This window comes from Carettochelys insculpta, chromosome 4, assembly GCF_033958435.1.
Source record: "Carettochelys insculpta isolate YL-2023 chromosome 4, ASM3395843v1, whole genome shotgun sequence".
Lineage (NCBI taxonomy): Eukaryota > Metazoa > Chordata > Testudines > Carettochelyidae > Carettochelys > Carettochelys insculpta.
The window spans coordinates 49,617,505-49,644,365 of NC_134140.1; the positions used below are offsets into that span (position 1 = coordinate 49,617,505).

Sequence of the window (26,861 nt, forward strand, 5' to 3'; positions counted from 1 at the left end):
CAGCCACTGAAGCTTGAAGGAAGCTAATTTGCATGAGCTCTTCACCTCTCATGTAGCACCATAATTTGGCTATGAAGCAAGTTTTGTGTCAGATTCACCATTTTTAAGGCTTCTTGCCTACAAATGTTTGCAGCTGTATTTTGACCAAAATATATCAGGTAAAAGATTGAAAGGTATGAGAGATAGTTTTATATGCACACACTGCAAGGCAGAGAAACAAGCATTGCAAATTTTGATAATAGCAGCTGGTGTTGCAGGGAGAAACAACCAGTGTCATAGCAGCTGAAAAGCAATTCAGTGTGCCCTGGACCAAAGCGATCTGGTTTTCTTTGGCCCTGCTGTAACAATTTTGGCACTGTGGGAGGCCAAATATTGAGATCAGAAAAGGCCATATTTGACATGAACTATAAAAAGAGAAATCATGCCAATAAACTCTGTTATCTCTATAGGACATCGGGTAAGTCATGCTTAACAATGACCAAGCTCTTAACCAAGGCGTGGGGCGGGGGGGGGAGATAAAATCTGTGAAGGGCTCCTGTTTACACTTTGATTGTGGCCAGTCTGCAACTAACCGTTTTCTTCTATTTTAATAAAGTCATTATGACATTCAGAGACATCATGGCTCCACGGCAATGACATGCTTCCATACAAATTGCACCAGGATGGTCGATGCAGACCCTGACCAACAGTCTTCAACCTTTTGCTATCATTATGGAGGAACGTTTATAGCAAGAGCTTTGTACAACAGAGTAGATTCCTGCAGTAATACTGCCCGCTGCTGAATATGTTTGGAGGATAACCCAGCGGAACAAGATCTTCTTAGTGATATAAAACTGACGTTGCAGTCATGTTGCTTACATCAGACAGGAAAGTAATCTTTTACTCTAATAACTGGGACTGGAGAAAGCTAATCTGTATTTTAGAGAGCAGTGAGGCTGGAAATTCAAAATGTTTTGCTGTTTGATGCTTTGAGGCATTACCCTGCCCCCTTTAACCATGCTGTGAACTTTTAAAATAAACAGCTTTGTTTATAAATCTTAGCTCTGGCCTGGAACAGATCTATATCTAATAACCCCATCTACAGGCGGACGCCCACACATGCCTGCAATCAAGCAGCAATTCTCAATACCAGACTCTTGCACCCTGACCACTCCATGTTGCCTTGACAAGAACAACATGTTATTCTCGTATTGCCATTTCCAAGCAGACAATATGAATGGGGACAGCCAATCCCCCAGGAGCAGAAAAAGTGGCAGCTAGGGAGGGAGTAGAGGGCAGAAGACTGGGTATAACAACTCTGAATTTCCTTATTTACGTTTGTTTACAATCTTAAACACGTAATACGTGAAAATACATTTGTTCTACAAGCCCAAATCCCTTCCTGTGCAATGCGAAAAACTGAAAAAGATACTTTGCCTCTAACCAGAGGCATTGCGAATTATTTAGCCTTTTCACGTCTCTCCCTTAGTAAAGGATTGCAACAAAAAATTTCATCCACTAGAGGAGTAGCTCTCAAACTTTTTGTGCTGGTTTTCCATGTCTCATAGCACAAGGAAACAGTCAATGAAACTGCAAGGTAGCAAATTCAAAACTGATAAAAGGAAATGCCTTCTTACATTACACAGAACTCACTGCTACAGGCTGGTGGTGCAGCCAAGAATTCAGCAAGATTCAAAGGCGCCTTGGATGGGCAAACAGCTAAGAACAAAACATTTAACAGCAAAACTAATGGGTTCAAAGGTTTATGAACATTTTTAATTGGAAGGGGTTAAGATGATGACTTACCGGGGCAGATTATCCTACACCTGCCTACTCTGGAATTTCTTGTATCTTTATCCAGTATTGGCCACTGTAAGAGACAAGGTATAGTGGGGTGGTCACCCTGCTCTGGTGAAATAAATGGTTAAAGCCAGCTTTGAGAGAGGGCTGGGACTGTAGACCAATCAGGTGAAGCCAGGTAGCAGCCAAGCAGGGCCCAGCTGGGACAGTATAAACAGGGGCTGCTAAGCTCAGGGAGACACTTGCTTCAGCCGTGGATCAGGAAGAATCTGGCTGTCAAGTAATCAAGGGAGAGTACCAGAGACAAAGCAGTGCTGGGGAAAAGTAGACAGAGCTCAGGAACTCTGACCAGGTAACCTCACAAGCTGAGGCTTTAATTTTAAGGGCTGCAGGAGGACAGCCAGGGCAGGAGAAGGCAGCAGGTCCAGACCACAGTGCCAGTAAGGAGTGGCCATGTCAGGCTGCAGCTTGCCCCTGAGGCAGGTGCTAAATGACGACTGGAGGTCACTGAGGCAAGTGGGAAAGGACCCCAGTGTGTGGGCACTACCATGGAGCTGTACCATGAGGAAAGGGGTACCGTAGGCCGTGAGACACAGGACCTGAAGTGGTGAAGAAGATAGGTAACTGAGGGCGAGACACTAGCCACCAGGGGGTACCCCAGAGCTGGAAGAGAAAATTGCTAGATAGGCCAGCAAGAGGCGCCACAATGGTGAGTGAGCAAATGGCTACACAAGAATACCAAGCTAAAGGGACCACGGGTCTGACACCATGTGGTAAGTCCTGCATTACAAGACATACAAAGGACAGAAAAACAAAAAAACAGCCCAGTCTGCCATACCTCAGTCCTTTGTGGCTATAAAGAATTATGGAGTTGAGTCACAAAATGACACAAAGTGAAGTTTTTTGGTATTGTGAGACAGAGCTGCTGGTGTGACTGTTGGAGAAAGATGCATTAGGTGTCCCTAGGAACCCAGTCACAGGCCACTTCCCACGAGTTTAGAATTACTGTACAGTAGTGCCTCAATTTACACAAGGGTTGTATTCCCACGCACCCATGCATAACCTGAATTTCACGTACGTTGGGTGGGGGCAGCTTTTCTCCCCAGCGGAACGCACTTTCTGCACCTGGGGAAGTAGCAGGAGAACCTGGAGCTCCTTTTGGAAAGTAAGTCCTGGGGCTGGGGGGATCAAATGGGGAGGATTAAGCCTGGGGTGGGTTAGGGCTGCAGAAGGGCAGGGGGTGGAGCTGAGCCAGAGCCACATGCGGGGTGGGGGGAAATGAACCAGGCTGGTGGGGTTGAGCTTGAGCCACATGTGGGGGTTGTGATCTGAAGCTGCAAGCGGGGGGTTTGAACCAGGGCCGCGCATGGGGGTGGTGAGCCAGAGGCATGAGTGGAAGGTTTGAACCAGGGTTGGGGGGCGGGGAGAAGAGGTGGGTTGAGCTGGAGCCATGTGTGGGTGGTGAGCGGGGCTGGGGAGTGTTCAACAGGGGCCAGGAGGGGCTGGCAGTCTTCAGCCAGAGCTGGGGAGAGAGGGATTTTGAGTTGCACTTAACTCGCAAGAGTTTACTGTACTACTGTATCTCAGTAGGTTTGTCCTTCAGTCCAACAGACTCTCTCACATTTTGGTCTTCCAGCACACCATAAAGTTGTGTCTTTTCTCCCAGGCTTTTCCTTCCAGGGTTGCTCTATGAAGCAGGGGATGGAAGAGTTACTCTTGGAAACTGTAAGACGTACTTCGGAGTTGTTGTGCGGGCATATTGGTATTTTTTTTCATGTTTTTATTGTGTGAAGCTCTGTGCTAAATATTGAAATAAACAAAATAATATGATAGCATATATTATATCCCATTTTTCCTACACCTGCCAAAAAATGCTATTAGTTGAAAAGCATCGTTTTCCATTATAGTTTAAATCACTATTTTGTTCTAAGCATCTCCTCTCCCGCCCCGATTTCCAAGATCTTTTCATGAAACGGTGATGAAGAACACATGCCTGTTGTAAATTACACCCCTGAAAAGTCCTGGAACTGAAACATTGTTTTAGTACCCAAGGTATCAAAATAGTTCACCAAAATGCTCACTACTGTACAGCCACATTAAAAGAAGCGACAACTGTATCATATTTTAAAATGGATATGCTGTACAATTCATATCTGATTTGCTGTTGAATTTAATTAGGTGATTATCCTATTATGCTTTCAGTGTAATTAATGAGCTCAGGAAGTTTTGAGCTTTGCTGATATAGGATGTTATACAAGTACAAATTATTATCATCACACATTTCACATGAAAAATGTGTGCATGCAATGTTAAGGATATTAAAATTAAGCACTTGTAAGTAAGGACATTCTAAATATTGAAGTATCAGAGGGGTAGCCAAGATAGTCTGTATCTTCAAAAACAACAAGAGGTCCTGGGGCACCTTATAAACTAACAGATATTTTGGAGCATAAGCTTTCGTGGGCAAAGACCCGCTTTGTCAAATGCATGAGTGGGGGTCCAGAGGAGGGTCTAAATATATAGGCTCATGAAAAGGAGTGAGTCCCAGTCAAGATGAGGGCCAGAGTTGACAAGGTCAGTTCAGTCACGGAAGATGTGGCCCATTATCAGTAGCTAATGTGGAGCTGTGGACATCAAGGGAGGAGAAAATACTTTTGTAATTGGCCAGCCACTCCCAGTCTCTGTTCAATCCTTGGTTGATGGTGTCAAATTTGCAAATGAATTGCAGCTCTGCGGGTTTCTCTCTGGAGTCAGTTTTTGAAGTATTTTTTGTTGCAGGATGGCTACTTTTAAATCTGTTACTGAGTGTCCAAACAGACTGAAGTGTTCTCCCACAGGTTTTTGTATGTTACCATTCCTGATTCTGATTTGTGTCCATTTATTCTTTTACATAGAGACTGTCCAGTTTGCCCATTGTATATTGCAGTGGGGCATTGCTGGCACATGATGGCATAGATGTGCAGGTGAACAAGCCCCTGATGGTGTGGCTGACGTGGTTATGTCCTGGGATGATGTTGCTGGTATAGATATGTGAGCAGAATTGGCACTGAAGTTTGTTGCAGTCATTAGTTCAACTGTCTGGAACTCTCCAGCTCTGTCCTGTATTTGTGAGCTGGACTCTACCAGGTCTAGCAGCCCCTTAGCAGCCAGCAGCTCCACAGCCCATTTCTTTGAGCTGGGTGTGGGGAGGAAACTCTACACATAACATTAATTTCCAGGTAAATTCTGCAATTGTGCAGTGACACAGAATTTCCTCAGGAGTAACGCAGCAAAAGAAAGCACTGCTACAGTGCAGTGCATCTAGTAGGGGTTTACTTCATATATGTAGTTACGGCAGTACAAATTTCCTAAACGTACACAGGTCCTCCCAACATATAACACATGTATACCTATGCTTAATAAGGACAGCACAAATGGAAAATAGAATGACAAAGTTGTTGTTGTGGGAGAATTTCTTCACTTTTGATTACTTGACCTTTCAATCTAAATAAAAGACATCAACAAAATCCTTTAAAATTTGGATTTGGTATTTAATTTCCCTAGTATTTTAAAGGACAGGGAGAAGACAAAGAAAGGAAAAATGTGAATGGGTTCAGCCTGCACAACTTACAAACTCTGCAAGTGAAGGGGTGAGCCCAGAAGGGTACACTAGGGGTATAGGTTAAGGTTCAGAAGCACAGTTACAGTCAGCATTTTGATATCAGCCTTGTCCAAATCAGAACCAGAAAATGGGCTTGTTAAATGTTTGTACTTAGGGAGTACAGAATAATACCTGTCAAACTCAAAGGGGTTTTTCTGATTAATACTAAGATTATAGGAATGACCATGTTAGGTGAGATCAATGGTCCATCTACCCCAGAATCCTGCTTTCTCACAGTAGCATATGCCAAATGCTTCAAAGGGAATGAACAGAACAGGGCAATTATAGAGTGATCCAACCCTTGTCATCCAGTCCCAACGGTCAGAGGTTTAGGGACACCCAGAGCATGGGGTTGCATTTCTGGTCATCTTAGTTAATAGCCATTATGGAAACCATCCTCCATGAATTTATCTAATTCTTTTTGAATCCTGTTATACTTTTGGTCTTCACAATATCCCCTGGCAATGAGTTATGTGTTGAACGGCACACTTCTATTTACCTTTCTGCACTGTGAAAACTGACCATTTATTCCTATCGTGTTTCCTGTCTTTAATCAGTTACTAAGAGGAGCTTCTCTTTTATCTCAAGACGGCTCACTTTGCTTAAGAACCTTCCACGTGAGACCCTGTTAAAAGGTTTGTGAAAATCCAAGTACAAAATATCAACACTAATGCCCTTGCTGACTGCCTGAAAAATTCTAATAGATTGTGAGACATGATTTCTTTTCACAAAACCTGCGAACTCTTTCACATCATCTCATGCTTTCTGTGTGTCTGTTAATTCTCTTCCTTACTAGTTTCAACCAATTTGCTTGGTACTGAAGTTAGACTTCCTGACCAGGATTACCTCTGAAGCCTTTTTTAAAGAGTATCATATTATTTATCACTCAGTAATTTGGTACAGAGGCTGATTTACATAACCTATCACCTGTAGGCCTTATAGAGTGGTTTTCATCCATACCTTCCAAAGTGATTCAGAAACGAATGTGTCTTAATTTCCAATCTGTAACATAAATTAATACCAAAGAAAGTCAGGATTGCCCCAAGGTCACAAAATGAATGTGCAGCAGAACCAGGAAGAGAACACATGGGTCCTGACCCTTAGAGCCATGCTGTGTCTACTGGAACAATCTGCAGTTTTACTTATGAATTCTTTAACAACATAGCTACCTTTGCTGCAAAATTAAGTGGCCTAATTATCACTATTTCTTTATGACATTACATTTCTTCTTTAGAATGTTGCACATGAATGGTTAGTTTACACTTTCCTGCTCCCTTTTGCATTTATCCTGTGCACCCAATGAGGCTGTCCCCTGTGGAAAAATCCAGTATGTGAGCATGTAAATAAAGACCCTATTACACTTTATACACAAAAGGAGCTGAACTCAGGTTGTACAGTCTCAGCACTGGCATTCCCTAACCTTCATGTGTTTGAATTAGCAAACTTAATAACATTACTTCAACTTAGCCTTTTGGTATGAAATTTCCTAGTAGGTGGCAACAGCCACAGATTTTTCTCAAAAAGCGGGATGGAGCATGAGGTAGGTCCAAAGGATAGTTGGGGGAAATTTGTTCTGGCTGTATCTTCCCACCTTTGGAGCTGCAGGAGTTCTGGCTCTTTGTGATATCTCCAAGAGGGATAAATGGCACTATATGCGTAAAGCACATACAACCTTAATTTTTGCTTTTCCTGACTTTAATGTTTAACTGTGCAATTTTCATGTTCTGCCAACAATCTAGGTTTATGAAATTCTTAAATAAGGCATAAAAAGAGTTTTTCCCTCTATTCTATCACGGAAAAGAAATTCAGTTAAACTGGTTTCAGTTTAATTAAGTTTTGCAGGCATTCAAAAGCAAAACATACTTTTTAATTTAAAAGAAAATCATAAATATTCTAATTGGAATACTTCATATCTCCATTTGGTGTAAACCAGCACAGTTTCACTGACCTCCAGGAGAGATGCCAATTTACACCGCCAAGAATCTAGCCCAATAGTCTCTTTCACAAGATCCTGCCTGTAGGCCAATTTTTGTTCTCTTTAGTTAGTCCAACAAAATGTCACCAACAGTATGTTGTTTGTTTTTTTTTTTTTTCTGTGTGATTGGGCCAGGTGAACTGACACATCTAATTAAGATACAAACCACTGAACTGCAAGAGGTCAAAAAATATGCCAGTGAACAGACAACAGACCATGTAGTAAAATCGCTCTCTCTCTCACACACACACACACACACACACACACACACACACCATTCTCCTTTTGGAAAAGGAATCCAAATAAGAGAGATGGAAAATTCAAATGAAGCACTGATTTACAAATCCCATCCTTCATTTGCATATTCTGGCACAATCATGTTTCTGGAAGAGACTTTTCCAAAAACAAAAACAGCCGTGTAGATGGCGCTCCTTTGTCAGGGCGGTGGGGGGGCCATTTTCAAAAGAACACTTCTTCCTGAAAAATAAGCAGGTGTACAGGATTCGTTCGAAAATCGTTTTTTCCCAAAGGAACCCCATCTACACTGGTCTGTTTACAATGTTGTATAACTAGCTGCAGATTGCCTGGGCAACTGGCCTTCCTAATCCACAATTAATTGGACTGTCTATGAAACCCCTTTAGCATGCCAGCATGAATTTTTCAAAACTTTTGGTCAGCAGCTAAAGCCCCCTTCACACTAGTCAAAGTTTATTACGCAGACAGAGAGCTCAGTTTTCAAAATGTGCCTAAATTGTGAAATGCAGCTCCATACTAGTTCCAAATTATTTAATCAGGAGCACATGTGAGTGCTCTATTTCTGACACCACTGTTCAAATATTATGTCTGCCATGTGAAAACAATTTTCTTCAAAATATAACCCATTTGTATTTGTGCTTTCATTTACCATTTTATTTGTTTGTTTCTTTGAAGATCCTGACATTTGCTTCCACTCTAGCAAATATACAGATGCAAAACTCTAGAAATAAGTAAGGAAATCTATATATAAAATATGCAAATGTATATAAAGTTAGAACTTAACATAACATGGTGAAAATTGTTAGGAGCTTACTCCAGTGCAGTGAGCTATGTAATCAACTTTGTCTTTGTACCAGCGACTTTGATGGACTGTAAGCATGTACAGCGCAATGAGCAAAGATGCTGTGCCAATCAGAAAGCAGTTTCCCTGCTGGTTCTTAATGAAATTAAAAGTTACATTTTTCTTTCTTCACTAGTCACAATAAAGGGATTTATAAAACAGTGATTCAAAACATTGCTCAACAGAAGAAAAACCTCAACTTGAAGAAAGAGATCTGCACTGCGGGGTTCAGTCTGTGCAATATCCAACAGTGAATACGATTGAGGTCATTTGAAAACATTATATGGAGCACAAGACCATCACCATGTGCTGAAAAAAGTGTCATGGAAATGAAATGCAAGAAATATAGACCACAGACACTCCCTGCGTCCGATACTAACACCTAAAAACTAAGGGCACAATGGACAAACTACATGCTGCACACCACAAACAACAATTTCATGGTTAATCCAACTCCCACCGAAATCAATGGAAAGTCTCCAACCATCTCTACTGGGCTTTGGAGCAGGGTGCAAGTGTATGATCCCTGAGATGTATACTAAGGTGGAACACAAACCTTGCATTCCTACGGGCACAAAAATCATCTTAAGAGCTTCAATGTGTGTCGAAATGTACTGGCATAATTATATTCGTATTATTATACTGCTATAGCAATATAAATCCCGGGCATGCTTATTCCAGTACATAAGTGTCATTCAGAGTTAATTTATATTGTTCCTAGAGTGACATAAACTAAATCCGGGGAATAGTAACAGAGAGACAGCTGTGCTAGTCTATATACTATCAAAACAAAAAGCAGTCCAGTAGCACTTTAAAGACTAACAAAATTATTTATTAGGCGACGAGCTTTTGTGGGACAGACCCATTTCTTCACATCAAGAAGATCTGGGGATCTTCTTAAAACCTGGTGAGTTACACTGGTATAACTATAGTGGTATCATTATGCCAGTAAACATCTGTGTAGACTGCAAGGTAGGGAAACTTTTTTGGATCAGGGGGCCACTGAGCAACAAAAAAAAATCAGCTGGGGGCCACACACAAGTCAGAAGGGAAGAAAATCCCTCACTGACCCGGCCCACAGGTGAGAAGGACACCCCCTCCACCACACACAGATGTGCTCAGCCCCACAACAGAGAAGCAAGGAAAAACAAGACACACACTTTGAGCTCCAGCCCCATGCGGGGTGGAGTGCTGCCAAGGATCAGGGCTTACAGGGCCAGATTAGCTCTTCGGGGAGTCTGGGGCTAGTAGATTTTCTGGGTTCCCCCCCCAGCCCCCAGGCCCAGCATAGACAAACCCTTCAACTGATATGGAAACAGACCGTTAGTACTCTGGGGCAGGGATGGGCTTTTTGTTCAGCGTCACACAGCACAATGGTCTATGACTTGGGCTCCTAGGTGCTAATGCAGTATAAATAATAATTATACCTGTGATCAGGCAGGTGAACCCCCCAGGAAATGGGGATCACAGCCTTCCTTCCAATCTGAAATTCTTCTCTTCATCTCCAGTTCTAGTTTTTAACCACCTTTTGGAACAATTTTCAAATGTGTGGCAAGTTCACAAGTTAGCACTTGGCTAGTCCACAGAAGGTGCTCATAAGTTACCTTTCTGGCAAGCACTATATCACCACACTTATTACTTCCGTTAAAAATTCAATGTTAGTTTTAGACACAATTCTTCTTACTTTGACAGACAGGGCATTTCCTAGGATCCACAACCCTGTGGTTCACTGAGCATGTTTCCAGGATTAAGTTTGACTTTCCAAGGTCAACTTTACACTGATCAATGTAAGAAAATGGCGGAAAAGATTATTTTATGCAAACACACAAACTTGACTACTCTAACAAAAAGAACAAATTACAGCACTTTCAGCATTATTCAGGATAACCTGTCAGCATTTGGCTTTTGTGCACATCAGTGATGGAATAATCTACAGGAAATCCTCATGCTTACTCACATACCATTCATGGTATTCCTATGCTTTCTTTACATACTAATTTCAAACCTATTGTTTTCTCGTTGCACTGAAATACAAACTCACCTGTTATTTTCTGCAGTAAGGAAGATAGTTCTGGTTCATCACAAAAAGCCCGGACTAGCATCTTTTTCACTTCTCCTTCAGCTTTATCCAGCTCTTTTGAAGCTTTGATTTCCCCAACCACAGAGTAAATATACACTAGCAAGACAAGGAAGTCTTCAGAGGTGTAGTCATTAGCTGTCCTCTCATTATGAGACTTGATCATAGGCAGTAACTGGTTCAAAACACTGGGCATCTCTGACTCACCAATATTCTGAAAATAGAGAAGAGATGGTTTTGGTTTCTATGACATAAACAGGTCATTTTTGCCACCCTCAAACAGATGCTGCTGCTGCTGCTGCTGCCTACATGTGGGAACAGCCCTACTAAATTCTTCTGCAAGGCTGCCCATGTGTTCTCAGATTCTTCTTGAAGAACACTTCTACCACATTGTTACCAAAAACCAAACCGCATCATTTATTCAAAACAAATCCAAGCACTGCCTCCTTCACTATGCCATGAACTAATCTTTATGGAGAAAGGGCACAGTCTCAGTGATGTTGCCCTTTTCCTCCTATTATGTGCAAGTTCCTTGAGGCAAGGATTGTGTCCTCTCATTTGGACTGTGAGGAGGTCAGCATGTTCAGGGCCCAAACACAGTGTAAGATAGAGGGAAAAGAAAGAGTACACTTTACTGGGGGCCTGGCCCACTCTGCATACTGTGGTATATGTGTGGAAGGAAGCCTGCATTATAAATTTGTATTGGGCCCGAAAAAATTATGCTCGGGTCCTGAGCACACTCTTGGGAGTACCTGCACAGTAACAAACTCCTACGCATCAGTAATGGCGGTGACTCAGGCAGTAGATTTTCTGACTATGCATTATGACTTTACCTGAATATTTTCTAGTTTGAGTTTCTTGCAGAAATAATACTTATGCATTTTACACACACACAAGCACTCAAAAGTTAGGAAAAGCCAGAAGTAAAGTTGCCTGTGCTGTTTTCATAGCTTTCAGTTGCATATGCGTTATGATAGCCTTCCTCCCGCTCTCTAGAGCATGTCTGGTCACTCCCTGAGAATGGTCCATATACTACCTGGTCCAGTGGTTTCTTAAACTTTTTGAGACTATGGAGCACTAAACAACAATATTTTTCATGTGGAACACCTATGAAAATTTTCTTCAAAAAAATTATTGTCAGACCAAAACAAAACCAAACAGCAACATATACAGCAAAAATTAATGAAGTAATTTAATCAAGTATCATCTCATTGAAGAAGTAACTTTGTAGCTGGCTTTAACAGACCATATATACCATCAGTGTATGGCATCAAAAAGTGTCAGATACTAGTGGCACACCTGTGAGTTGTTTACAGAACATCAGTGTTCTGTGGAACATAGTTTAAGAAACACTGATCTAATTAGCACTATGAACTTTGAGGGATTTCAGTACACCTCAGTGGGGACAAATTCTTTAGAGATTACAGCTTCAAATACTGAAGAAGTCTCTACTAAGCAGGTGCAAACTAAAATATTTTAAAGGCTTATAACTTGGAAAACACTAACACTGACTAAGCTCATGCCCAGTGGAATAGCTGGAAAGAATCCAGCGCATGTGCTTTTTAATTATTAGCTTAGCTTTAATTCTCTGTCTTTGGAAAGCAGTACTTTTTTGGTGTAACAAATTGTTTCACATGTATGTATATACTGTTATTCTTTTCAAATCACCACTGATCCTAACATGGAAGAAAAAACTGAAAGAAACAGTTGTAAAGATTCATGAAAGAAGCCATCTGCAGTGCACAAAAGCAAGATTTTACTGGTCCCACGACCACCAATGAAAGAAAAAGTCAGGCACAAACTCCCAAATAGGATATGTTCTTTTTTGCACACACCCTGTTCAGGTGTAGAAGTCCACAAAAATGGATGTGTTGTTTGGGGACATACAAAATAGAGCAGGCTCAACTTCTAGCTCAGAGCAAACACAGGAACCTAAAATAAGTATGTGCAAAATTGCACACATAATGGATATAAATTTTGGCCCACACTTTCAAAGGTATTTAGGCATTGTGGTGCACAGCACTGCAAGACCTAATTGATTTAGGAGCCTATGTCTCATGTTCAAATGTGATTTAGGCACTTAGAATATTACATCCCATTGACTGTCAATGATTAAATTTCTTTAAAAATCTGGGCCTTTCCACCTATATTTATACAACGTTTACTAAAGAAAGAGTATAAACAAAACTTCAAAAAAATCTCTTAAAAAAGAAAAGAAATAATAATTTTATCAACTATAATCAACTGCTAAGTTCAAAACATGCATTGAGATTTTTGGATTATGATCTAATTTGAAATGTTTTTTATCATCTCTTTGGAGTGATGTTACAGTGGATTTCAAATTCAAATGCCAATTTTAAGAGGCTATTTTGTGTAAACAGGCTAGATGGACTTACTCTGCATGAAATAAGGGCCAAGTCACCTCTTTTCTGAGCAGAATACTACAGGCAGTTGAGAAATTTGTCTCAAATAAAATCCTTAGCAGTTTGTCATTATCCAACCACCTCCAATGATTAAGGTGCTCTCTGTGCCTCGTTACAATCAATCAATTATGCTGATTAAACAGACCCTAAAACACAAGTTTTAAAAATGTAACTGCCCATGACCCAAATTTCCTGCTGGTAATGTTGGCCTCAGGTTAGCCCTGTTTGTGTATCATCAAGGGAGCCAATAAAAATAGGTCAATCTTTAGCCTTTCCAAGCCACCATAAAGAACACTCAAAATATTCAAGTCGGCACCAACTTAGAATCAGACTTCATCATCGTCTCCTCAGTGGCACTCTTCGGACATGTTACCTCTATGATTGACCCTTCTTCAGACTATAGAAAGCAAGCTCTTTCTTTCTTTCTTTGCTTTCTTGTGCCAAGCAATAATTTAGTACCCCTAAAGGCAAATGAACTGATGTCAGTTTGCTGACTCCAACGAATGGCCTGTTTTTGGCAGACTGAGCAATATACAGGAGAAAGTAAAAATAAAATTTTTAGTTTCCAAAAAGTGAACATGACATCATGCTTCAAAAATTAAGCTAAATTTGACTTTGAGAATCTACAGCACTGAAGAGGAAGCATAAAAATAATAAAAGGAATAATATTTTGTATTCCAAAGTAAACTTTTAATCAAGTACAATTATTGCAAATATTAATAACTACAGCATTGGGAGAGGTGAATAGAGAGAGAAGAGTTTCATTATTTTCTCTAAAAATCAGATATTTCAATAAATTGCTCTTTTATGCCACTATTCAAATGGTTTCTAATTTAAGATACAAAAGAATATTTTATTCTCTTAGTGCTAATTAAAGGAATTTTTTTTGAACACAGGATAGCTTACAACTGCAAGCATTTAATGAAAAGAATTATAGCTGAGACCAACATACAAGGTTGTTGATGCTCAAGTCTCTGTTTTTAATACTGCCCCCCCCCACCAAAAGCAACCAACCAACCAAAACAAAAACAAAAGCCAAACAAAACAGGTGGCAATTAATGCGCATTCATGTGAGTTTTCAGCTGGAATTTTTACATAAGATCTTTGCAACATGCACAAAATAAATAGAATCACAGAAGCTAGAACAGGAAAACACTAGTCCACCCAACGATGGCATGTGCACGTTTAAGATATTTAATAGAGATTTGCTTGTGTTAATGACAACAAGGCCAGGGAAGGTCAGTGAGTGGCAGGATAACCAGAATCTGACATACCTTTTTCTATTTCCTCTTTGGATGCAAAGTAAAAGAAATTGTCAAGAAGTGAACCTTTTTTCCCCCAAATTAGGACAATCAGACATATTTTCTAATATGTAGTGTGGGCCAAAGGCAAAAGTACATATTTCTCTTTTGATATGAACTCCAAAATACCACGATGTTGAGTGCCGCATACCCAGATGAGCAGCAGATGCGTTCAGTTTCCTAAAGTTGCAGTACAGTAAACCCTCGACACGCGCAATTTCGAGTTGTGCTTAACTCGCATTAACACGTGTTAAGTGCAACTTAAAATCCTGCTCCCCTCAGCGTTGGTTCAACCCCCTCCCCCCAGCCCTGCTCACCACCCACACAGGGCTCCGGCCTTTTCTGGCTCTGGCTCACCTCCCCTCATGTGCAACCTCAGTTCAAACCCACCCCCACTGGTTCATCACCTGACCATGGCTCCAACTCACTATCCCTGATGCATGGCTCTGGCTCGGCTCAACTCCCCCGCCCCTGGTTCAACCCCCCATGAGCTGCTCCAGCTCACCACCCCTCACACACAATTCCGGTTCACCCCTGGCCACAGTTCAAACCTCCTGTAGCTCAGCTCACCACCAGAGCACAACTCCAGCTCACCACCCGCACTCCTGGAGCTAGCTGAACACCCCACCACAGCCCTGATGCAACCGACCCCCCCCCCACCGCATGTAACTCCCACTCAACTCCACCCCCTTCCCCCTGCAGCCCTAACCCCCCCCAGGCTTAACCTCCCTGCCCTCCTTGCACAGCCCCAATCCACCACCAGGCTTAATTCTGCACCCCACCCCCGACCCCAGGATTTACCTTTCACAAGGAGCTCCGCACACTCCTGCTGCTTCCCCAGCTGCAGAATGTTCGTTTCGCCGGTAAAAAGCAGCCCTCCTAACTTATGAGAAATTCGAGTTACACAAGGGTGTGTACGAATGGAACCCTTGCGTAAATCGCGGCACTACTGTACATAATTTAGAATCTCTCACCCAATTTTCAGTTGGCTTTTAGAAAAAGTTTTAGATGGGAAATTTAAGATTCAGTTGAACAACAGAACTCATTGTCAACAATAACAGCTACACATTCAAGATTCAAAATGGCATACATAGTTAATGTTTTTGTAATTCTAATTCTGAATACTGTTTATTATTTTGGTGTAGCAAGTGTCAAACAGCCATTGTAAGTAAAGACTGATGTATGTCGAATGGATTTGCCCAGAAGAAAATAAATCTACAATAAACATGTCATAAGCAACTCAAGTTTGTGTGAGTATGCAACTCTTCTGCTGCTGCTGCTACATGTTCTCCTTCTGTTTATTCTCAAAGTAGATAGCTTTACAATACTTAACCCTACCTCCCCCACAACACACACTTTAAAGAGCACTGAATTATCACGCTACCATTACCCCGAAGGCCACATTTCCTATGCATGAAAAGGAATACCCAGTTATATTTAATATGTCAGTGTGGTTCATGGCAGCCTGAGACTTCAGCGTGCAATTCTCCAGTCTCTATCTTCACCCGAGCATTTAGATCAAAGGACGACAGAGCTGAGAAGGTACTATTAAACATGATTGCACCATTGCAGAACTCCAAAACATGCATATACAGAGTCCCACAGATCCCAGTGAGGGTCAGATCTCTGCAGTTGACTGACAGTGTGTCACTGAGATCCTTAGAGGGAGTCAGATGGTTCTGAGGTGCAGTAACACTAGCCTCTTTGGAGGGCATCAAGATCCCCTCATCCACAAGAAATACTTTTTCACTCCTCCTCTACCATGTTTATGGCAAGGTCAAGGGAGCTACTGCAGTGGTAACTTCAGCAAGTTCAGCAGTCAGAGTCAGAAGGAACTTACTCCTTTCAGCTGCTCAGCTCCAGAGATGCTCCAAATCTACTCAGCACACTGAGATTTGGCCGACTAGAACATAGTTCCACTGTGTGAGAGTAATGGGCCTGTGCGCTTCCTACTCTCATTAAACAAGATCTGGAATAGAGTGAGTGCCATGAGCTATATCTAGTTTGACTTAACACACTAACAAAACATTCAAAATAAGATCTTATCAAGCAAATTATACCTCTCAAGATAAATTTAAGAAGCCAGGGCAGTTTATTACTTATGTACCATTCTATACATAAAATTATCTTCTTTGTAGCTTTGAATTCTAAATACTAGGATAAAGGCAGAGGGGAAGGGAGTGAAAACGAAAAGAGAAGTTACAAACACGTTTGCTCCCTCTTTTCTCTCTCCCTTTAAAAATATAGCTCTTACTCATATGGTGACTGTGAACCTGAAATGGTCCAAATGTAAAACACAGAATTATTCATACAGGACATTCAAAGTGAGGATGGATTCTTCTCTTTAGTTGAAATATACTTGGCTTGTACCTCTCTGATATTAATAATTTACATCAAAATATTACCAAGTATCAGTGGATTGTAGTTAAATTTGGGTCTAATCAGAAAATGCCCTCATAGTGAGGGAATTTGAGAGGGTGGGTTGCTCGTTCCCACCTTCAACAGAAAACTCTTTAAAGTTTAGAAGCTTTTCTGTTGTACCCTAATCTGCAGGGTCTCTCTCAATATGCAGTTTACCTGTTTAATCAGAGAAAATGTTAAGGACATCCTGACTACATCTTCACTTCTCATAACATCTGAGATTGGATGCAAGAGATCAGGCAGGGTTCCAAGTACTGAGCATGGAAGCTATCACAGAAGCAACACATTAACTTCCTTGTTTCAGCTCCAGGTTTACACATGGGTAAAGCTGACAGGCTCCCCTTTTGTGGATGGAACAGAGAAAATCCCAGCCTCAGCAAGTTATGGAGACAGAAAGGAAGTAGACGAGGCAGCCAGCAACCTTGCAGTGGCTTGAGGTCATAGGGTTGGTAGGTTCTGCTGAAAAAGGCCATTTCTAGGTGGAAAGACACAAATAACTAAGAGTAAAGGCAGAGCCGGCACTCTGTTCTGTTGTATAGATGATTAGGGTTATGATCAAGCTGCTTGCGGCTCTTGCGGCCAGTAAAGACAGGATGCTGCTCATGGTAAAAGGCAAAGGTTGTAGAATGATGACCCTCAGACTTAGCCTGATTCCTCTGTCTTTACTCTTATCACCCTCTCCCCCTGGAGGCTGCATATTAAGTTGTCAACCCTGCCTCCCCTCCTAAAGCAGGGAGCTCACTGGCCATTGTATCCATTTAAACACTGGCACTCTGGACCCAAACCTTGAGAACTTCTAAGATTGAGGTTTCCTCAATCTCACCATTTCCTCTACAGTTAATCTTTGCTGGAGGCCCCTATTCCTGCATAGTTGTTGACCTTGCCTATCAGAGGACACTGGTTCCTGTCCGCTCTCCAGCAATCTCTTACAAGTGTCACCCTTCCTGATAATCCTACATCCACTTTCAAATTAAACTGGTACGTGGCATTTAAAATACAAACACAAATCAGTCAGACTGAAGATTTAATTACAGAAGGAAAAATGTCTGTTGGGCACAAAGAAAGTGATGACACAGTTTAAAAATGAGGCTTTAGCACTGAAACAGTAACTCCCAATGTCTGTTCCCAGCTCGGACACGAAAACAGGGTACTATGTGAAACGGAGCACGTCAACAAAGCAGCTTAGCCAGAATTTTCAGAAGTTGTCAGCATCTAACAACTCCTAATAAGCGCTTCTGAAAATCCAGCCTCTTCTTAGTTGTCTAAATGGGAGCTGAGAACATTTAAAAATCTTGCCCCATACGCTTTTAATGCCACATAAAACTAGAGGCTTGCCTGCAATACCTTACAAGGGCGAGGTGAAGATGAAAATGCTTCACAGACTTAGCTAGTGGGAGATAAAAAGCTCCTAGCAATTCACAGCTAATTGGAAAATCTTATTTCAGGTTTCCTGTGGAAAGTAAAATAGCAAAACATAAATGGCCAAACGCCAAAGAAATGGTGCCATAGAACATTCATGTAACTGTTGTTCAGGAGCCTCCTGCACTCATTCTTCTCTCTAAGCGAGGCTCCTTGCATGAACTACTCCTGCTATACACCACAGTCGCAATTCATGGTGAGAGGAGGTGGTTGCATCATGGGAGTCCACAGTCACAGTGAACCATGCAAGATACAATCCAGCTGGGAAGCCCCAGCCCATAGACGAGAATGGGGACGTTAGAAGATTGAATTACAGCTCCCATGAGGCACCACAGCAGCACAAACAAATCCAAACTTCTTGTTTCCAGCTGCAATGTTTGTGTTTTCAGGCGCTTAATTTAAAAACGTTTATGTGGGAAGCAGAAACTTTTAGCAAAAAACTTCACCTAACCAAAGAGCCAACTTGCTTCCAAAAAATGTTTTGATTATTTTTTTTAAAGCCAGCCCCAATAGGTGCAACACTTCGGCTACGTCTAGACTAGAGCGATATGTCAACAGCAGTTACAGTTGGAAGGTATGTTCCAAGAAAACATCTATCGACAGAATACAGCCAGACTGCAAAGCGGATCGAAAACGTGATCTGCTCTGCTGACAGAGATTGGCCAGACTGCCTGGCTATTCTCTCAATGGAACGGCCCCTGGAACCCAATCAGACAGGGTCGTATGTCCGGCAATCCTTTCTGGAAGCCCCAGCAAGGCGCACCCTTAAAGGCCCCCCCCGCCCGATGCTCATTCACTGCCTGTGCTGAGGCTTGCCTATTGCCATGAGGGACAGCCCAGCAGCTACAGCAGGGCTTCAGTGATTTCTGGCAGACACAGCGCTTTCCAGCTAGCTATGGTGCCAGAGCAGCTCCCGGGCTTGCACCAGCCCCATCCACAGGTCCTTCAGCATCTACTGCACCTCGTCACAGCCACCCTCCTTTTCCTCTGGCAGGATGACCTGGCACCAGCTCTGAGGAACATGCCATTGATGCTGCACAGGCCCACCTGCGCTCGCCCCCCTGGGTGCACAGGTGGATCTGAGGCACATAACCAGTTCCAACAGGCGGGACTGGCTGGTCGTGGAGCAATGGGACAACCAGCAGTGGCTCCAGAACTTTTGCAGGCGGAAGGGCGCCTTCCTGGAACTCTGCACCTAGCTTCTCCCCACCGTCCAGAGACAGGACACCTGGCTGCAGCCTGACATCTCTGTGGAGAAGCAGGTCGCCGTCGCCCTCTGGAAGCTCGCCACCCCGACAGCTGTCAGTCCAAGGGCAACCAGTTTGGCATGGGGAAGAGGGCCCTCTTCATGGTGGTCAGGCACTCTTGGGCTGCAGTTCCTGCACAGGGGGTGGAGAGGGAATCCTGCCCAAGAGAGAATATTGGGGAGGTGGGGTCAAGAGTGCAAGGGGTGTGTGTGGGATCCCTGGCCTAGGAGACTATGACATCCCGCCCTCACGTTGCCCTGCTTTGGGGGGGGGGGTGTCTCATGGGGGGGGGGGGGAGGAATGGGTGGAAGCACGGAACTCCCTCAGTCCCTGATGTGTGTGTTTGTTCCCCTCCGTTTGCAGGTTGTGATGGCCATCAACTTGCTCCTGCTGAGGAGGGATGTCCATCTGGCAGATGTGGGCATGGTCGCGGCCAGATTCGCTTTCCTGGGTTTCCCAAACTGCTTTGGTATATCGACGGGATCCACATCCCAATCCATGACCCTGACCACAGCACAGCCAAGTACATCAACTGGAAGGGATATTTCTCTGTGGTGCTGCAGGCCCTGGTTGACTACCATGGACACTTCATCAACGTTTACGTTGTGTAGGTGAGCCAGGCACATGACAGCCGGGTGCTCTGCAATTCCAGCCTGTGACAAAGGATGGAGGCGGGCCCATTTGTCCCCCAACGGGAGCTAGTGGTCAGGGATGTGCACATGCCACTCTGCCTTGTGGGGAACACAACCTACCTGCTCACACTCTGACTTATGAAGATGTACACTGGCCAGCTGGACCCAGCCAGGAACTCTTTAATGCCCAACTCAACCGGTCCTGGACGCAGGCCAAGTGTACTTCTGGCCACTGGCATGCTTTTGGTGCCTTCTCACCCATTTGGATACGGGGAAGTACAACGTACCCCACATTGTGGCTGCACGTTTTGCCATCCACAACATAGTGGAGGGGAAGGGGAAGGCCTTCCTCCCAGGTTTGGGGGCAGACACCAGCCATAGCTATGAGCAGCAAGGTGCAGCTCCAATCTGCCAGGCCCATTGGGGTGGGCTGTGGATTCGTGAGGCCCTGAGGGAGATCTCCCACAGCCCTCAATGACTCTCCCCAGGACATCCCTAGCATGGGACTCGGGCCCACAGCCCTATCTCATTCCCACCACAACCCCTCCCCTTTGCCCCTTCACCCCTTCCAAACCCCCACAGAATAACCACGGATGCGGGTGTGTTGGTCAAATAATGTTTTCACTTTAACAAAGAGAAATGTTTTGAAAATAAATGGTGTAAGAACAAACTATTCACAAGCAGCGCATTATATAATAAATGTGGGGAATTCTACTCTGTTCTACAGAGCTATGCCAATTTACAGCAACTGAAGAGTTGGCCTAGTGTAGCTATTTAAGGCCTCATAAAGAAAAAAAAAATCATAAAAAACCCTAGATCTTTAATGTTATTGGGGTTTACTGCATGACATAGTGACCTATCAAAGGGAAATAACTCATTGCACAAAGCTAAAAATTAAACTTACAAACTTCTGTCCAGCAATTTTCTTGACTGTGTATCTAGGACAATTCCAAGCATGCAGTTGACACACTAATAATACTTAAAACACGCACAAAAGAAGAAAATGTTTGAAACAAGCTGCTCGCACTATAACATTTTGTAAGAGAAGGATGGAACAGTATTTTGAATTAAGGACTGATCTAGCCCATCTTTATGCCCTGGAAATGATCGTTTGCAGATTTGGTTATGTTGCATAACCAATTATGGGACTGTATTTCAGTGCTTTTTTACCTGCTTTCCAGAGGCACATCAAACCCTTTTTGAAGGGTATAATTAATAAAGCCCTTTACTTCCTTTCTCTCCCACCTCACTCTCCCTGCCTCTCCAGAACTCCCCAGTTGTTTAAGTGGCAATTTCCTGCTTTCATTAAACTCACATAATCTTCAATCATTTCTTGTTTCTCTTTAGTTATATGCCTGTCAGATTTAGTTGTTAATTGTAATACACAATACCTTCAAGGATTAAACACGTGTTCTAACAAAAAAAAAAAAAGATAAAATAAAATATCTTTAGTTATCCAACATAAAGGCTGTCAATAAACTTCCAAGTAACTAATCTGGGAGTGGACACAGTACAAAAATTAATCCATCTCAATGAGTTATGCTGCCTGGCAATATATTGCAAGTTCCAGCTTCTCTTGGTCTCACTTTGGAAACAATATAAGTTTACAGCTGTGTTAAGATATTTTAATGAGCTCATGGGGGCCCAATAGCAACAGGATGTTAAAAAAAGGAGATATAAAGTAAGTCTGGATTTTATTAGGCAAATCTCTGTAAGCATAAGACCAATTTTATTTAAAGCCCTGAGGGTATGTCTACACTGCAATAAAACACCCGCGGCTGGCCCATGTCAGCTGACTTGGGCTTATGGGGCTCAGGCTGCAAAACTATAAAACTGCAGTGGAGACAGCTCAGATAAGGCTGAAACTGGGGATATGGGATACCCTGGAGGGGAAAAAGTCCCAGAGCTCAGGCTCCAGACCAAACCTGAACACCTACAGTGCAGCCTTTTAGCCCTGCAACCCCATGAACCAGAGTCAACTGACAGAGACAAGCCGTGGGTGTTTTACTGAAGCATAGACATATACTGAATATCTAACAGAAGAGAATCATCAGCCAGGAAAGGGTTAAGGAGGCTTTAAGTCCAACCCTGCTAGGTCAAAAGCCTTTAGCTATGATTGTTTTCTGCCGGGCACACTTAGAATAACCATGAATAAGCAAATTAAGTAAATCTGTCAAAAATAAGGGAGTAAGAGACTGTGAGCTACCAGCAGCAAGGGGTTACACACTTACATTATGGGAATACAAGAGCAACAGTGCATTACTGGCCAAGGGACATTAGCTTCAGAGCAACAGGTCCTTACATACAACAGCACAGGTCCATTACTTGACAGAGATTGTAAAAGAGAAAGAAGTGTTGCATAAATATTTGTTTTGTATTTGGCAATAAACAGGATGATGTATTTGTATAACGAGGACAATGGAAAACTTTCCAAACTATTAGCAACTGAGGAGAATGGTAGACAACATCTGTTTGTTAATAATTTTTAAATCATCACACCCAGGTAATTTGCACCCAAGAGTCCTAAAATTTTGGAGTGGCACACATCTCTGGTGCACAAAAGTTAATTGTTAATACATCTTGGAAGACTAGGGAAACTCCAGATGACGAAGAGTGCTAATGTTGTGCTACAATCAAAGAGGTCAAGTAAGATGACACAGGTAACTACAGGCCAGCAAGCCTGACATCAATCCTGATATAATAGATCAACCCTCAAAATAATTGAAAAAGTTGATACAGCATTCAAAGATAGGAATATACTTAATGGCAGTCAACGTGATTCTGTGGAAATAGGTCTTGTTCAACAAACAATTTCATTCTTCGGCAAGATCATACGTTCAGTTGATAAAAGGCTATTATGTAGATGAAAGCTTAGGTATGCAAGGTAGGGATATGAAAGCCTGTTTAATTAGTCAATTGATTAAACGTTAAATTTAACCAGTTAACTGATAAAAGAGGAGGGACCATTCTAGGCTATCTGGGCTGGTGTGCCCCCTCTCACTGCAGATGGGGGCTACTCTGGCTGGGCTGCAGCACACATGCCCATGGCATAACCGGGCCCAATGCAGATGAGGGCTGCTCTGGCTTCATTGGAGTGCCTCCCCACCCATGGTGGGCCCTGCAGAGCTAGAGAAGCTCTCTGCCCACTGCTGCAGCCCCCATCAGGTAACCGTAACTGGTAAGCCTTATCCCTAATACAAGGGACATAAGGTGTTTGCCTTAGTACCTTCCAATGTTCTAATTTTAAATAATTATATATCAGTAGAGCACATTTTAAATTGATTAAGAACTGGCTCGCTGATGATCACAAAAAATGTAGGTGTCAATGGGGAATTATAACTGAATGACGGTGTTGCTAGTTGAGTGCCACAGAAATCAGTCCAACACGAGGCACAAAGTTATTGAACATTTTCATAAACAATCCTGAATTAAATGTTAGAACATAAGGAAGGCCAGAATGGTCCATGTAGCCCAATATCTTGTCTTCCCACCACAGCCAATGCCAGATACTTCAAAGGGAATGAAGAGATCAGGGGCAATCATCAAGCATTCCATTCTCTGTTTTCTAGTCCCAGCATCTAGCAGTCAGACACCTAGAGCTTGGGGTCGTATCCCTGATCATCTTGGCTAATAGCCACTGATAGTTCTATACTCCATTCACTCATCCAACTTGACCTTGAATCCCATTATACTTATGTCCTTCACTACATCCCTGGCAACAAGCTTCACAGACTGGCTGTGTACTGCATGAAGAAACACTGCCTTTTGGTTTTTTTAGCCCCCTTGCCTATAATTTCATTGGGTGGCCCCGAGTTCTTGTTTTATGCAAAGGGATAAATAACTCCCCGTTCACCTTCTCCATACCATTCATATCCCCCTTTATCGTTTCTTTTGTAAAAAGAAAAACCAGTCCTGGTGTTTTTAATCTCTTCTCACATGGGATTTCTTCCATAGGCCTCTTAACATTTTTGTTGTCCTTCTCTGTGCCATTTCCAATTGCAAGATTTATTTTCCTTATCTGGGAAGACCAGAATTGTATGCTGTATTCAAGGTGTGGGTACACCATGAATTTACATAATGGAGTTATTGTACTTCTTGTTTTATCTATCCCTTTCGTAATAGTTCCTAACATTCCATCAGCTTTTTTGACTGCAAGAAAACATTGAGCATATTTCTGGAAAACAATCCTTAACATCCAGATCGCCTTCTGGGGTTGTAACAACTAATTTAGACCCTATCACTTGGTATATATAATTGAGATGATCATAGAATTCCAAGGCTGGAAGGGACCTTAGGAAGTCATCTAATCCAGTCCTCTGCCTGAAGCAGGATCAACCTTAACTAAATCATCCCAGCCAAGACTGTCAAGTTGGGACTTAAAAACCTCTCGGGATGGAGATGCTACCGTGCATCACTTTTCACTTACCAGTGCTGAATGGCATTTTGTTGTCCAGACACCCAGTTTTCTGAGATCTCTTATTAGTAACTTGCTGCTTACAACTTAACTATCTTGAGTAATTTTGTTATCACCTGCAAACTTTGCACCTTACCATTTAACCCTTTCCCAAGATTATTTAGCAATATGTTGAACGACAGTTAGTCCCCAGTACAGATCCCTGGCAACACCATTGTTCACCTCTCTCAGTTCTGATAACTTATTTGTTCTTACTCTTTGTTTTCTGTCTTTTAACCAGTTAGTGATCTATGGAAGGACCTTCCCTCTTATCTGATGACTAAGGCTATGATTTAGTTAAGGGTATTAACCCTGACCTGCCATGACTTGGAATATAAATACCCCTAACTGCGGTTCTTCTGGAGTCAGCTAGAAGTTTTGTCCCAAGACAGAGTGAAGAGGAGGAGACTTGTAGATGACCTGTGCTTGACTCTGAGTACAATGGTTAAGTAGTGGCAGTAACTAAACCTCAGTTGGGGCGGGGGGGGGCACTGCTCTGGAGAGTTCCAGAGGACCCACTGCTTTGTGGAGGGGGCTACTGCGGAGGGTACAGGGAGCTGTTGCTGCTAATCAGTGAGTGCTGGAGCTGCCCCGGGGCTATCCCACCCCTCCCCAACTGCTGCGCTGGTTGCCCCTAGGACTACTGCCTGGGGCTGTTAAAGTGCAGGTGCTCGTTCCATCTCCAGGGACTGCTTCTTGCAGGATCCCTGGCATCAAATGAAAAGGGCTGCCCAAGCAGCAGCCAATGACGCTGGTCTTGGGGCAGCTCCAGCAGCAGCCAATGTGGCTGGCTGCAAGGCTGCCCCTTTGGAGCCACTCTTAGGGGGAAGGAGCAGAAAAATAGTAACGAGGGTGTTGTTGGGGTTTTCTTAACTCTATTCATGGGTGTATTTTTTTTTTTTTGCATATGTATTGTTACAGACATTGCTGACAGGAATTTTGATATACATTAAACAAAACAACAAAAGTGTGATTATGTAGTGTTATTTTGACAAATATAATATGCAGAATTTTAAAAAAAATGTGCACTTTTTTGGCACAGAATTCCCCCAGGAGTATCTGTTGCATGTTTACTTTGACACCTAAATCCTTTTCAAAGTCACGGCCATCCAAAATATAGTCCCCCATTCTTTAAATACTGCCTGCATTCCTTGTTCCTTGATAGACAGCTTTGCATTTGGCTGTATTAAAAAACATTTTGTTTAATATCATAGAATCATAGAAGAGTAGGACTGCAAGGGACCTCGAGAGGCCATCGAGTCCAGCCCCCTGCCCTCATGGCAGGACCAAGCACTTTCTAGACCATCCCTGAAAGCCATCTATCTAACCTCTTCTTAAATATCTCCAGTGATGGAGATTCTACCACCTCCCTTGGCAATTTGTTCCAGTGTTTGATCACCCCAACAGTTAGGAACTTTTTCTTAATGTCCAACCTGAACCTCCCCTGCTGCAATTTAAGTCCATTGCCTCTTGTTCTATCCTCAGAGGCAAGGAAAAACAAGTTCCCTCCCTCTGCCTTATGACACCCTTTTAGATACCTGAAAACTAATATCATGTCCCCCCCTCAATCTCCTCTTTTCCAAACTAAACAAGCCCAATTCTTTCAGCCTTTCTTCATAGGTCATGTTCTCTAGACCTTTGATCATTCTCGTTGCTCTCTTCTGGACCCTCTCCAATTTCTCCACCTCCTTCCTGAACTGCGGTGCCCAGAACTGGACACAATACTCCAGCTGAGGCCTAACCAGCGCAGAGTAGAGCGGGAGAATGATTCTCGTGTTTTGTTCACAACACACCTGTTAATGCACACCTGTTAATATGCACCAGTTTACCATATACTCCTATTATCATAAAATTCTGCCAATATTTTTGTCACCCACAAAGTTAACAGAGAATGATCATTGGTTAAATGTCAATTGGGTGAAACTACAGTAAAGAACAGAATGATCAGGAACATAGATCAACAAAATGTGTCGAGACACATACAACACGGTTTCTGTACACGGAAATTAGGCCTCACCAATCAACTAGAATTCTTTGATTGAGTCAACAAACCTGCGGACAAAGGAGAGCCAGTGGATATAATGTATTTTCACTTTTAGAAAGCCTTTGATATGGTCTCTCAAAGTCTCTCACCCAAACTAAGAACTCTGTCACAGAAATCACAGATTCCATTAGTTTCCGTGACCTCTATGACTTTTTCAGCAGCTAGTGTGTCTGCCTTTGAGGCCACCTGATTAGGCTTCATTTCCAGTATTGTGTCCTGTTCTGGGCATCATATTTCAGGAAAGATGTGGACAAACTGGAGAAAGTCCAGAGAAGACCAACAAAAATGATTAAAGGTCTAAAAACACAATCTACAAAGGAATATTGAAAAAAAAACTGGATTAGTTTAGCTTGG

The 26,861-nt window shown here is 42.6% G+C and overlaps 1 protein-coding gene across 2 annotated transcripts in view; it reads right to left on the reverse strand.

Moving 5' to 3' along the window:
- Positions 1 to 26,861, reverse strand: part of SCFD2 (sec1 family domain containing 2) — a 287,532-nt gene that overhangs the window by 146,016 nt on the left and 114,655 nt on the right. For both annotated transcript variants that reach the window (XM_074992763.1, XM_074992764.1), the window contains exon 5: positions 10,532 to 10,781. In XM_074992763.1, coding sequence (XP_074848864.1) covers positions 10,532 to 10,781 — 250 coding nt within the window. The remainder of the gene's footprint in view (positions 1 to 10,531; positions 10,782 to 26,861) is intronic.